General features: G+C 37.6%; 1 protein-coding gene across 3 annotated transcripts in view; it reads left to right on the top strand.

Moving 5' to 3' along the window:
• The first annotated feature begins 7,492 nt into the window (after nucleotides 1-7,492).
• Nucleotides 7,493-14,799, top strand: part of POLI (DNA polymerase iota) — a 20,134-nt gene continuing 12,827 nt past the window's right edge. Inside the window, exons 1-4 of one of the 3 annotated variants that reach the window (XM_080820922.1) lie at nucleotides 7,493-7,624; nucleotides 8,992-9,102; nucleotides 11,354-11,518; nucleotides 14,488-14,640. In XM_080820922.1, coding sequence (XP_080677048.1) covers nucleotides 7,546-7,624; nucleotides 8,992-9,102; nucleotides 11,354-11,518; nucleotides 14,488-14,640 — 508 coding nt within the window. In that variant the 5' untranslated portion in view covers nucleotides 7,493-7,545. Of the gene's footprint in view, nucleotides 7,625-8,892; nucleotides 9,103-11,353; nucleotides 11,519-14,487; nucleotides 14,641-14,799 lie in introns of all 3 variants that reach the window. The other 2 variants (XM_080820923.1, XM_080820924.1) reach the window with 2 other exon arrangements.

Here is a 14,799-nt window from a genome sequence, read left to right as displayed (position 1 = left end):
TATTACTACAATCAAGTTAATTAACCCAGCCATCACCTCACAGAGTTAGTTCCCTTTGTGTGGTGTGTGTGTGTGTGTGTGTGTGTGTGCTGAGTCTAGAGGACTCTCTTTTTCATTTTTGTATTCTTTTATTTGTAAAGATTTGAAAATAAAACATTAAGATTTATTTAGGTTCTAGTTTGTGATTATTTTTTAAAAATAAGCATTGTATTTTTTTAAAAGATTTTATTTATTCATTTGACACAGAGAGAGAGAGAGAGAGAGAGATCACAAGTAGGCAGGCGGAGGGGGGGAGGGGGAAGCAGGCTCCCTGCTGAGCAGAGAGCCTTATGTGGGGCTTGATCCCAGGACCCTGGAATCATGACCTGAGCCGAAGGCAGAGGCTTTAACCCACTGAGCCACCCAGGCGCCCCACCAGTGTATTTTGAAATAAATTGACACTTAGAGAAAAGTTGCAAAGATAATGAAGAGAGGTCTCTCTCAGCCCTCACCAGTTTCCTCAGGTGTTTGCATCTCACATTACCATGGTACTTTGGTCAAAACTAAGAAACCAGGGACACCTGGGTGGCTTAGTCGTGAAGCATCTGCCTTCGGCTCAGGTAATGATCTTGGCGTCTTGGGATTGAGCCCTGCATAGGGCTCTCTGCTCAGTGAGCAGTCTGCTTCTCCTTCTGCCTCTATCCCCCACCCACTTGTGCCCTCTCTGTCCCTCAACTAAATAAATAAAATCTTAAAAAAAAAAATTAAGAAACCAACATTGATGTATTTCTGCAAACTTGAGATTTTATTTGGGTTTCACCAGTTTTCCCCATAAATGTCCTCTTTCTGTTCTGGAATTCGATCTACATTGTGTTTAGATGTCAGGTCTTAGTCTCTTCTAACCTGTAACACTTCCTTTTACCTTGCTTTTTGTGATGTTGCTGCTTTTGATGACTACTAATCAATAGTTTTGTAAAGTCCCTCAGTTGTCTGAGGTTTTCTTGTGATTACATTGAGGTTCTACATTTTGGGCAAGATTTCCACAGATGTGATGTTATGCCCTTCAGAATGCATCTTACCAGTGGTTTATGATACCTACATGATCATTTGATTGAGTCAGTGACTGCCAGCCTTCTCCACTGTAAATTTGCTATTCCTCTCTTTCCATCCTCTATGCTTTGGAAGTCACTATCTAGTCCACCCGTAAGAGGAAGAAATTAAACTCCATCTCCTGGAGGAGCTTATCTCCATATAATATTTAGAATTCTTCTATAAGGAAGATATGTTTATATAGTACTTAAAAATCTAACATTATTAAGTTAGCCAACTGATGTTGAAATAGTGCTATTCATTTACTGCACATATGTTTTTGGTAGCTGTTAGTAAAGTATAAGGCATACTATGTCCCTGCCCTAATACAGTTTACATTCTAGTAGGAGACAGAGATTAAAAACAAGTAAACAGCAAATAAAGTTACATATTTGGGTGTTATAAACAATACTCGGTATGTCAAGAGAGAATGTGATTCTGGGGGAGGCCTTCTGAGAGAGTGTGGTTTGGAAAAGTCAGTTGGAGGTGTTGACATTTGAACTGAGAACTGGAAAAAAAGAGCAAGCCAGTTAATATGAAAAAACTTTCAAATGATTGAGTGGTCTAGAGGCTGGAAGGTCCTGTGGTAATTTCATTCATCAATTTGACTGGGCCACAGGGCGCCCACATATTGGTTAAACATTATTCTGGGTATGTCTATGAGAATGTTTCTGGATGAGATTAACATTCACATTGGTAGAATGAGTGAAGTAGAGTGCCTTCCCCAATGTGGATAACCTCATCCACTTCTGTTGAAGGCCTAAATAGTGCCAAAAAACTAAGTGAGAATCTGTTTTTCTTCTCTACCTGCCATAGAGTTGAGATGTTGGTCTTCTGCTTTCAGAGCTGGACGTCAAACTGGAATTTACACCATTGGCTCTCCTGGTTGTCAGGCCTCTGGGTTCAGAACTGGAACTATATCACCAGCTCTCCTAGGTCTCCAGCTTGCTGACTGCAGACTACTGTACACCCCCAGAATAGTAAGGGGGCTGGCATGGCACAGGTGTAAGGAAGAAATGATAAACCGTTATGAGAAGAAGTAAGGAAGAAAGGTCAAGTGTGCCCTCGTGGTGCCGTGAAGACTATGGCAAAAAAGGCGTTTGATTTTTACTCTAAATGTTGTGGGAAGCCTTTAAAAGGTTCTTAGCAGGAAAATGAAATTATAGATCATTAAAGGATCATTCTAGGGCCCATAGATGGTAAAAGGCAGATGTATGTGGCCTGGACATGGGGTGTATCAGTTGCAAATTCAGAGGAGTGGAGAGATTTGAGAGCATGTCCAGAAGCAGAACTGACAGGTCTTGTGTATGTATCATGGTATGTTTTCACATGGTGTTTTTTCTTTTTTTTTTTAAAGATTTTATTTATTTATTTGACACAGAGAAAGAGATCACAAGTAGGCAGAGAGGCAGGCAGAGAGAGAGAGAGGAAGGGAAGCAGGCTCCCTGCTGAGCAGAGAGCCTGATGTGGGGCTCGATCCCAGGACCCTGGGATCATGACCTGAGCCGAAGGCAGAGACTTAACCCATTGAGCCACCCAGGCGCCCCACATGGTGTTTTCTTAATGTAAAAAGATAAAGATAACATTCTTACTAGACTTTTAGGTTAGATTTGTGCTAGGAAAGGGTGGGTTCGAATTCCTAAAGAAGGGGAAAGATGTATGTACAAGGATGTTTATTACAGTAGAAAATAAGTGATAAGTGCCTATCAATATGGAATTGTAAAATAATGCAACCACTAAAAAGAATACAGTACATTTTTTTAAAAGATTTTATTTATTTATTTGACAGACAGAGATCACAAGCAGGTAGAGAGGCAGGCAGAGAGAGAGAGGGGGAAGCAGTCTCCCCACTGAGCAGAGAGCCCGATGTGGGGCTCGATCCCAGGACCCTGGGACCATGACCTGGGCTGAAGGCAGAGGCTTTAACCCACTGAGCCACCCAGGCGCCCCAAGAATACAGTACATTTTTGTACATGGAAAATAAATGTTCAAGAGATACTAATTGAAAAAACATAGTGCAGAAAGTCTGTATGGTATGAGCCCACTCATCTAAATTAGAAATGATTATCACTATGTCTACTCTATACTAAGCATTATAAGAAATGGTCTCATGTAGTATATCTATATATTGTTAATAGTGGTTAACTCTGTTAACAGTGGTTGTATCAAAGTGAAGCGGGATTGTGGAAGATTTTCACATTATACTCTTTATTTTTTGTCTTGCTAGAAAATCTTAAACAATGGATAAGAAGAAAAATAATTTTAAAAAATATCAGGGACACAAGCAGTGCTTCTAGGATTAACAGAACTTTAATGAAGTCTTTGAACCAGCTTTAAAAACTAAGTCCTATACATATAAATATTATTTCCTTTTTGAGTGTATAGTAAACTCAAACCAGGGACATGGAGATTATTGATTAAACTGAAATTATTAATATCTCCAAGATGATGCTGAAACCATATTTATTCATTTCCTCCATATTAACATCAAAAGCAGTAAATGTATAAAGGTTTTTCAATGTCATTTGTTCTGACAATGCATCTCACAATGGTTTTTGCGGTTTGGTAAAGAAATAGATGCGGAAATATATTTGTGAAATAAGAAAAACCTAAGTTGTGCTTTATGAAAAGACTATTAAAGTATGGTTATCTCTGAGCAACTGAATTATGGATTATTATGGATTATTTCCATTTTCTTCTTCCTTCCTTCCTGTATTTTCCCAATTCTCCATAATAATCATGAAATTGCCTTTGCAATCAGAAAAAGAGTTTCCCCTTTTTTGTTACATTAAAGTTAGGTGCCTATAAATGTAACAAAATAAAGCTGATCTATTTCAATTTGCTTGCACTTTCTATATGATATCCAGTAGTTCTCTTTCCCTCAGTGGCTGAATTTGCAGACTGTATTTACAAGCTGGGACCTAATGACTTGTATTGTGATCACATTGGTCCCCATTTCTCCAAAATGACAAAGAAAGGTCCATTGAGCACAACCTGACAAGCAATGTTTTAAATGTCATTACTAAAACAACTATGCAGGCTTTCATCAGATTTCTACAGAACCACAAAGAAAGGTCAGAGCAAAGAGAAGCTGACTGTTAGAAAAACTCCAGCCTCTTACACCTTCTCATAGCCGCAGTCACATGGTATGAAGCAAATATTTTTAGGTTACACGGAGAAAATTTGAAACTGCAACTTTGGTGTGCATTGGGATGTGCAAAGAGAGACAGAGAGGGAAGAGGTTTTCTTCATGATGATTAAAGTTTTTGAACAAAGGGTTTGAGATCCTTGGATGAAAGCTGTTAAGTAAATACTGCATGATATGCATATTGCACGACAGTGTGTCATAATTATAGTTTGCTTTCAACCATCTGAAGCCTTTCTGTGTTTTCTGGTTTTCACTTCTAAACCTTATAAATTATTTCTGAGTCATCAGCCTTTCACCCTACGGGCAACTCACAAAATCCATAAAAATGTGGCTATTTTCTTAAATCTGTTTTCTAGCAAATGCATTCCTCTTTAGCCTCAGAATGTAAATTCCCACAAAGAAAAGCAACTACATAATACTTCTCTCCCTCTCTTATATCCTCCCTTCTTTAAAAATGTCCATTTATTATTAAAAGCCCACATGTGAAGATCAGTTCTTCATTCCAATCGGGGACCTGAATCTAATGAGGAGAGAGAGAGATGGTAAAATGGAGGAAAGGATGGTACAAATGCTACTACAAGGTCAAAGTGCCCAACCTCTGGTCAGCCCACCTGACACTGTGGGCTAGATAATTCTTTATTGTGAAAGGCTGTCCTGTGCATTATAAGATGTTCAGCAATATCTCTGGCATCTACACACAAGACTACGAATTGGCTTTTGCCAATTCAGATTTTTCCTTTGACCTCAGAGTCAACCTCTACCTACCTAGCTACGTACCAACATAAAAATACAGACACTCACAAACACCTTCACACTTTTCATGTTAAAGCTCTTGAACACTGCCTAGAGTTTCTCCTCTGAGCCATATGTGGCCAATTTGACTATGAGGAGAGAAGCACTGGTAACTTTCCCACCCTTCACTGATGTGGGTGTTCATGCTTTTAATGTTCATGGTGTTTTTAAGTGACATGGTTGTTTGTGTCTTTTAATATTCATGGTGTCTTGACAACTGAAGCTTTTAAATGTCTGCATTTTTAAAAATATGCTAGTCACACTGCAACCCCATGCTCTCCCATGAATATTGGTTCAACCATAATTTTATTTAATTAAATATGTTTATATACCAGCTAATTAAAACCAAGAAAGGGATGTATAGAATTAAAAAAGCACTTCCTAATTCATTCCACAACAAAGCAACACATGTTACTCATATAAACTGTATTTTTATGCCTCTTATTATATTCAAATAGTGTTTATTCTCCCTACTTCAAGTCGTCTGATGTTTGAAGCACCAAGGAAAATGGGAAGTTGGAGTGATTTCCTCTATGGAAGAAACATTATTAATAAATTCTTCTCTATGAAAAACCTTGACAAGTGGATTTACCATTACTAGATTCATAATCGTGAGTAAGCACCTTAGTCTCTGCTGGCCAGTTTCATTTTTGGTAAAATGAAAATGATAATCCCTACCTTCTAGGGCATGTTGAATGAGATAATCTGTTTTAAGCTTTTAGCCCTGTGCCTGACATTATAGGTGTTTTATTAATATCGTTTCTGTGGTACTTCCCTCCTTTGTTCCGAGCACCAGCTAAATAATTTGTGAGATTCAGTGCAAAATCAAAATGAGTGCTCCCCTTGCTCGAAATTAAGAATATCAAGATGACAACAGCAAAACATTAATCCAATGAGGGGCCCTTCTAAGCATGGGGCTCTCTCGGTGTTACTGCATCAGCTATATGCTCATAAACCCAGCCATGCTTGCTCCCCTAGTGTTTTCAAGGTTCCATTTGTCTATTCTACTAAATTAAAAGCCCCTCTTCAATTTGACAATTGACAGGTAAATACATGTAACTAACCAAGGAGGGCTTGAGTGTGTGGCTTGGTTTTCAATGCTGGCTCACTTTAACTCAAGTTGTTGAGTGTAAGTGGGCCTAGAGCTATTACAAAGGAGCTATTTTACTCTGCCATGGCATTTCAGGGGTTTGTATCATTCTCAGCATGGAAGAATTAAAAAAAAAAAAACCTTAGTTTTCTATAAGAAATTGGACGCTTGGTGATAGCTCAAGAGGCACTTAGTGGCCAAAGAGGCACTTAACTGAAAAGTTCTTTATCCAGAGTAATCAAACAACTTTCACAAAGAAACAGCATAGGTTTAATTATTTTAGATCCTAGATTGGAGACTAAGAAGTCTAAGAAGTCTAAGAGCAAAATACCCAAAGAGGAAGACTTGGTCTCCAAACTGAGCCCCAGTATTACAGGTTACTCTTTCTTAAGGATGCATCAGCATGTCCTTTAAAGGGTTTGTCAAGGTTCTCAGATCCTACTTGTAAGAAGAGAATCCTGTAAAAAAGCAAAATATGTGTGTGAATGTGTACAAATACAAAGATACACTGAGAAATGTCCAAATTTCCTCTGTTGGAACACACATACACACACACACATACACACAAGCACCCAAGCATCTTAACAGAAGGCAAAGAGAATTAACATTTATTGAGCACCTTCTACATGGCAGGTGTTAGTTTTCATTTGTTCATTCAATCTCAAGACACTGAAAACAACTTTTTTTTTTTTTTTTTTTAACAGCGTTGAAACTGAAGCTCAGGGCAGTTAGGCAAGCTGCCCAAAGTCACACAGTTAGAAAGTTGGAGTCTGCGTTGGAAATTGCATTTGATTCCAAAACGCATCTATCACAACCCTATTGACATGACTAAGAATTCAGGGGTCTAATCTGCCACAGTGTCTTTGAATCAAACAGCAAACAAAACGCAACAAACTTTAACATACTTGCGAATCATATTAGTTTACGTGGCTGCCTTGCTCTGACAGTAATTCCCTCCCTTTCTCCCACTCTCCATCACCACAAATCGTTCAGTGTCTAAGGGTTACCAACTGTGCTAACAGTTACCGGGAGAACAGGGTGGCCTTTTTGCAAAGCTTTTTAAAAAGTTAAAATTTGTGGTATGGGACTAACTCCAAAGATCTAAAAAAAATACAAAAAAACAAAAAAAAAAACCGAAACAAAACAAAAACTGCTGTTTGGGACTGCAATCCCTCACTTCCGGCCTCGACTGGGCGAGATGGAACCTCAGCACGTGCCACGACACAACTCTTGGCGCGCGCGCCCCTTCGGGCAACTGCCCGGTCGGCCCCGACTGCGCAGGCGTGAAAGCCTAAGCGGTTGGGGGAGGTCGGCTCGCGGTTTCCCTGGAGACCGGGCGGAAGCGGCCGGAAGCTGCGCTGCGGTTGGCCGCGGCGGGATGGAGCAGCTGGGGGTGGAGCCCGAGGAGGAAGCGGACCGAGACGAGGAAGAGGACGCGGCTCAGGACATGGAGCGGGCGGAGGCGGGCGAAGCAGGCGGCTCGCCCGGTGCGCCCGGGCCTGAGGAGCCCGGCGGCCTCCCTTGGTGTAAATGAGAAGGGTGGGGCGGGCGGAGGCCAGGGGCGGCGGCGGCCGTTGGGGTGCGACGGTCCCCGCCTCGCTCTGGTCCTTTCGTTTTCCTGGCTTGATGGAAAGAGCTGTTCTCCGCTACCTGGTGTTTTATGGCCAAGATCCCGAAAGGATGGCTTCGCCTAGTAGGACGAGGGTGGGCGTGTCAATTATGATAGTCGAGGATGCACTTGTGATCCCCCAAACCTCCCGGTGAAGGCCTAAGAGGCGCCGGGAAGGTGTAACGTTGCAGAAGTAGAGAACCTTGTCGCGCACTTGGCAGAGGCTGGGGCTCAGGCTGGGCTCGGAACCGAAGACGGGGCACATCTGCAGTGGCCGCCTCTCCGTGACCCACTTCCAGCCTCTGGGCTCTACCTTGTACTGCCCAACCCCAGGGCCTGGGGCCAAGGCTCTAATTCCCGGCCTCCCCTTCCCCTTTTAACTTTTAAATTTAGCAGTAATGTTAGACTTAAAGGAGTTGCAGAAGTGCCTTTCCCTAATGTTAATGTCTTCTATGACTGTAGTACGTATGTCAAAACTGAGAAGTGAACACTGGCATACTGCTGTTGACTAAAGTACAAACGTACCAGTTTTTTCCATTAAAGTTTTTGTGCCAGTATTCAGACCAGAATACCACATTGCACTTAGCCTGCCTTGTTTTTAACTGGGTAAAAGCTGGAATCTCCTCTCTTATCCCCCATTCCTTCCCCACCCCATGACATGAGCTACTTTTTAAAATTCGCGAAATATTTATTCCTTATTTTAATTTAGTGAGTATTTATTGGTAGTCTGTTCTATACCAGGCACTCTTCCCAGGTATTTGGGATTCAGCACTGAACTAGATAATCCTGCTATCATATGGACACTAAATATAGTCCGTTGGAACCCATAGGTCTGGCTTCTGCCCTTTTGTATTTATGATTTTTTTTTAAAATTTAAGAGCATGCCACTTAGAATAATTTTTAGTTGGTTGAAATAAGTGTTTAAATTTTCTTCCCCTTATGATTTATTCTGAAAGTTGTTAGAAACTTGCAAGTGATAGGATTACCTCTTGCTTCTATTATTGATCAAGATTTTTTGCCTCAGAGTTATTTCTAGCCTGAGAAAAATGGAGTGCACAAAGAAATAGTAAACAGGACTGAAGATGCTACTGTAAATGGAGTTTCTCTCATGTTTATAATTTTTAGATGCTTTGGTACATGAATCCAGGATAAAACTTAAAATCATTCTGCATTCTTCTTTCTCAGTTACCATGTTTTAAGGAACTGCCAATTGCTCAGAGATGATAAGCAGCCTGAATATATTTTTCTGTTTCTTTGTATATTGTGCTTTGGTTCATGATCAAGTGGTACCAGAAGGAAGTTCTTCATCCAGAGTCATAGTACATGTGGATCTGGATTGCTTTTATGCACAAGTAGAAATGATTTCAAATCCGGAACTGAAGGGCAAACCTTTAGGTAATTTTGGACATTAATAATAGTTTTCGTTTTGTATTAGAGTATTATTCATTCATTTATGTTGATTATATTCTGACTGATTAACCATATGAAAGATTTTGGAGGCAATTCGTAAGGTCCTTTATAAACAGTAAACTTTGCTTCACTACAAAGGTATAAAACTTACAAACCTTATTTAATAAATGGTGAATTTTATACAAGTAGTATAGCCAACTGAACATGTGAACAGAAAAACCATAATGAACTTTTAGTCTTGTTCTCAGTGGTTTAAATTTTATAATCTCTCATCTCAAAAAAAGCCATCACATTCTAATGGACATTTTCATTTATCCTCTCCAGTTTTGAAATTAACTCTTGGATTGTGTAACATATGACAAAAAAAGTTGGATTTTGAACAGACCCCTAAATACGTAAGGCGTATAGAGTCTAAATTTTCCATAAAAATGCAGAATATTTACTTATTAATAAGTAATAATTAATAAAGATTAACTTCTTTCAAGATGAATGAACAAGAAAAAGAAAAGTTTAACTTCTTAATATTCAGACACACCCAATTTTGCATGGAAGCACAAGTGATATTTTCGGAACATAATCTTATCTTTGCTTGGCTATCCCTTCTTCCCCCTTCTCCCATTTCACCATTGCCATGTTCTCTCCAGAAGTTAATTAATGTTAAAAACCTACTATACATCCTTTCTTGCTTCCCTTCCTGTTTATATACAGACATATATGTATGTGTAAAGGGAAGGGTTTGGGCCACTGTTCTACACATGTGGAACAATATGACATGTTTTTGCATCTTGCCTTTTGCATCTTAATATGTTGGCTTATTTTAACATTTCTATTATATGTGTATCTTAGATTGGAAAAGTCATTTAAATTTCCAAAGATTTCTTTTATGCATGTAGTAAGAATTTATCTTTTCATATAAGCATAAAGAGCAATTCTGGTTCATCTGCTGCTAACCTTTGTGCCTCATTTGGTTTTGATAAATCCCAGTTCAACACAGCCTAGTTGATTTACTAAAGAAGAGCAAAGGGAAGACTAGTTTTTGGTATGCCAGTATCAGTGTAGGATCTTTAAACTTTCCCAGGGATGTCAAGGAGTTAGGATTAGAGGATGTAAGTTTTCTCCTAAAGGCATTTGTAATTAGTAGCAGTTTAACACAAGATGCTATGTAGATAATGCTCAATAAAAAAGTATTGTGTAATTAAGACACAGGAATAAATGATTATCTGGAAGTGAGAAGTGTGATGTTGAAAGTTTCTGGGAGAAAGCAAAAGTAGTCTTTTAGTTATGCTCAACAAATGTGTGACTATTTAACTTGGGCTGGTGACATAGTGGTGAGTCCATATAATTTAATTCTGTATTAAAAGACTGGTTTTTTAGTTGAAGAAGTTACCAATCCTATTTTTTTATATAGTTCACTGATGAATCTTAAATTATGACTTTTGATGCAGAGATTCTATTTTGGGGCATAATCTGATATATCACAAATCTTTATGTGAAATAATGTTTCTTTTCCCTGTTTATAATATCAACATTTTAGAAACATATGTCTTACATTGGTGAAATGGACATAACCTTTTTTTTTTCCTACTACATGTTTGTATTTTACATGTGTTAGATGAACATTACTTTTACAATGATAAACAAGTGGTCAGCTTCTGTAAAGAGAAAATAAATTTCAGTAATCTTAAGCCACCACTAGTAAACTAGAGTTTTTATAATCTGTAGATGATCATAATTTAATCATTATTGATAAGGAGGGGGCCCATTAATGATGGCTTGCTGTCTAATATTTTCTGCAAATTACTATGAAGAACAGTTCAATAATTACAACATTTATTGGGGGGAGATCTTTAATGATTATAGGTTAGCAATTGTAACAGAACATTGCTTTATATTCATTGGAAAGTTTTTCTACCAGAAACCAGTAATTAATTGTACTCAGTTATTTTCATCTGCTTTATTTTTCTGGTAAAACATGGCCTAGACTTTATATAGAGAGTTAATTTAATAGGAATTAATCTGGTTTGTATTGTCTGAAAAAAAAAGTCCTAGAAGAATTTTATTTGTATTTTTTTTTCCTGAAAACTCCAGAAAGTATACTGATTAATGATAATTTTTGTTAAATTTTACTTCATAGAACCTTGATGAATGGAGGCTATGCTTTTTAAATGAATAGAACTTTTTATTTTTAATCAAAATAGATTGCATTACAGTTTAAAGTTATATTTGCTTTTTATAGGAGTTCAGCAGAAATATTTGGTGGTTACCTGCAACTATGAAGCTAGGAAACTTGGAGTTAAGAAACTTATGAATGTCAGAGATGCAAAAGAAAAATGTCCACAGCTGGTATTAGTTAATGGAGAAGACTTGACTCGTTACAGAGAGATGTCATATAAGGTTACAGGTATGTTGAGCATTAATTTGTATATAGTATGCTCATTCACTACATGAATCTTTTAATTAGTAAAATGCCATAAATCACTTTCTTTTTACTAATAACTTTTATTTTGGGTCTTGCCTGCTTTTAAAAACATTTTATGTAAGAGGATGACTTTATATGAGTAATGTTGACCAAAAAAATGTATAATTGGAAGACATTTGAAGTCTCTTGTGACTGGTATTTATATAAATGTGAGAAAAAATGTAAAACAAAATTTGGAAGCAAGAAAATGGAAAGATATATAAAATGTGAAAAAAAATAAAACATTTTTTATTTTAAGTTTAAATACCAAATTTAAATGAATTAGGAAATATCTGTTCTCTGATGCAGTAATAGATGCACTAATAGTTAAGCTTCTGTAATGTTTGATTAACATAATTAAAAACGATTTGTTAAGAACTGTCAGCAGTTTACACACACACTGAATATGATAGTATAGATAAACTCTTCCCTGTTAAGGTTTGGGTTTGAATCGAGTTTTAGTAAATTATAGGAAAAATGAAAACACATTTGTACTGGTATATTGCAATTATATATATAATTTAAAAATGTGTAAGAATCAACTGTTTATCTTTTCTGCTATTGTTTTTGCTTGTTCTTTTATAAATTGTAGCAGTTTTCAGATGAAAGTGTTAACTATAATATCCAAAGCTCTTACAAGTTTATAAGAAAAAGATACTTAAGAAAAATGGATGCGGGTGCCTGGGTGGCTCAGTGGGTTAAGCCGCTGCCTTCAGTTCAGGTCATGATCTCAGGGTCCTGGGATTGACTCCCACATTGGACTCTCTGCTCAGCAGGGAGCCTGCTTCCCTCTCTCTCTGCCTGCCTCTCTGCCTACTTGTGATTTCTGTCAAATAAATAAATAAAATCTTAAAAAAAAATGGATGAAAGGTATGAATAGGCCGTTGACAAAAAGAACAAACCCAATGTCCACAATTATGTGGAAAAAGAATACTCAGATTCATTAGTAGGTAAGGAAATTTGAATTAGTGAGGTATTATTTTATGTCTTTCCATACTTCAAAAAATAATGTGAAAGTAGAAACAAAATATTATACATTTACAAAAAGTAATATGGAAACATTCTTTGAAATTAGAGATACTATTTAACCCTGTGATACTACTGCTGGTAATTTATTCAATAGAAATAAAGTCATGAGAACATATGTACAAAAATATTTCTTGTAGCATGGCTCATAATTGGTAAAAATATGGAATAAAAACAAATGCTCATCAGGATGAGAATGGCCAAATTACAACTTCTCTATAATGGAAAATTAAATAGCAATTAAAAAGAATACATTGGTGTTACGCAGTTTGACTCAGAGATATGTATGCCTTGTTGAGTAAAAGGCAAGATGCAAAAACGTGTCATATTGTTCCATATGTGTAGGACAGTGGCCCAAACCCTTCCCTTTACACATACATATATGTCTATATATAAACAGGAAGGGAAGCATGAAAGGATGTATACTAGGTTTTTAACATTAATTAACTTCTGGAGGGAACATGGCAATGGTGAAATGGGAGAAGGGGGAAGAAGGGATAGCCAAGCAAAGATAAGATTATGTTCCGAAAATATCACTTGTGCTTCCATGCAAAATTGGGTGTGTCTGAATATTAAGAAGTTAAACTTTTCTTTTTCTTGTTCATTCATCTTGAAAGAAGTTAATCTTTATACAGAAGAGGTTGTACCTACAGTTGTGCCTCCTGGTGATCTTTCATATCCTTCATATAGCTCTTCCTCATTCTTTTTAATGACTGCATAGTACTACATTGTATTTGATTCCATATGCATTTAACCAATCCTTTAGTGATATGAAAACAGTGTGTCCCACTTTATGCCTGTTATCCCTACATAATTATTAAAGCACTCCTTTTCATTCAAAACATGTCTTATGTTGGATGATAAATTACATGGTTTCCTGACAGTGATGGATTTATTTGGCTGTTACCAATTTTTTGCTCTTCCAAATATATGATTCAGTAGACATTTTCATACAGAAATTTTGGCATATTTTTATGAAGATATCCATGAGATAAGTCCTTAGAGGTTAATTTCCAGGTCAAACTGACTTGTCTTTGTGATTCAGTAATAATTGGAAGTTTTATTTATTTGAAAGAGAGCGTGTGCTCACACACTAGTTATGGGAAGGCCAGGGGAAGAGGCAGAGTAGACTCCCTGTTGAACGTGGAGTGTGACGCTGGATCCCAGAACCCTGAGGTCATGACCAGAACCGGAGACACATGCTTAACCCACTGAGCCACCCAGATGCCCCTCGAAGTTTTACATTTTATTGGTTTTGTCTTTTTAAGACTTGTGGAAAATACAGCTAGCATGTGTTATTACTTGTCTCTGCTTTCCTAGGCTGACTGTATTCTTTGGAACCACTGTTTCAAGATCATAATGAACTACAAGCATTGATAGTGAATGTACTACAGGTATAGAAATTGTAGGTGTAGGAGATTGAGCTAAATATACTGGCATAAGCATCTGTCCAGGGAATGTCATTTTGGACTTATTTTGTTGCAGAATTTTGCCTTTACTCAAAATGTGGGGTAGGAAAAAAGTCCAGTTAATAGAGGACTTTATTTAAGGTATTGTGAAAGTGTGAATATATGTTAAACCTTAAGCATATTTGACATATTTTTAAGCATAAAATAGTTAAATCCATTTTATTTTTATTTATTTATTTTTAAAGATTTATTTATTTGAGATAGAGAGCGAATGAGAGCATGAGAGCGGACAGGTCAGAGGGAGAAACCGACTCCCCGCCACGCAGGGAGCCTGATGTGGACTCGATCCCAGGACTCCAGGATCATGACCTGAGCCGAAGGCAGTTGCTTAACCAACTGAGCCACCCAGGCACCCAGTTAAATCCATTTTAGTTATGACTTTAGTTAACATCTGTGCATCAATATTATTCAATTTAGAGTTGTTGGAGGAATTTAGTCCAGTTGTTGAGAGACTCGGATTTGATGAGAATTTTGTGGATCTAACAGAAATGGTTGAGAAGAGACTACAGCAGCTTCAAAGTGATGAACTTTCAGCATTGACTGTGTCGGGTCATGTATATAATAATCAGTGTAAGTGGATTCTTACTCTATTTAGTAACTCAAAATACCTACATTTCTTTTTTTTTTTTTTTTAAGATTTTATTCATCCATTTTACAAGTAGGCAGAGAGGCAGGCAGAGAGAGAGGGGGAAGCAGGCTCCCCGCGGAGCAGAGAGCCCGATGTGAGGC

Source organism: Martes martes (genome assembly GCF_963455335.1).
Source record: "Martes martes genome assembly, chromosome: 13".
NCBI lineage: Eukaryota > Metazoa > Chordata > Mammalia > Carnivora > Mustelidae > Martes > Martes martes.
Note: the sequence above shows the minus strand (reverse complement) of the source record. Positions and strands in the feature narration are given on the sequence as shown.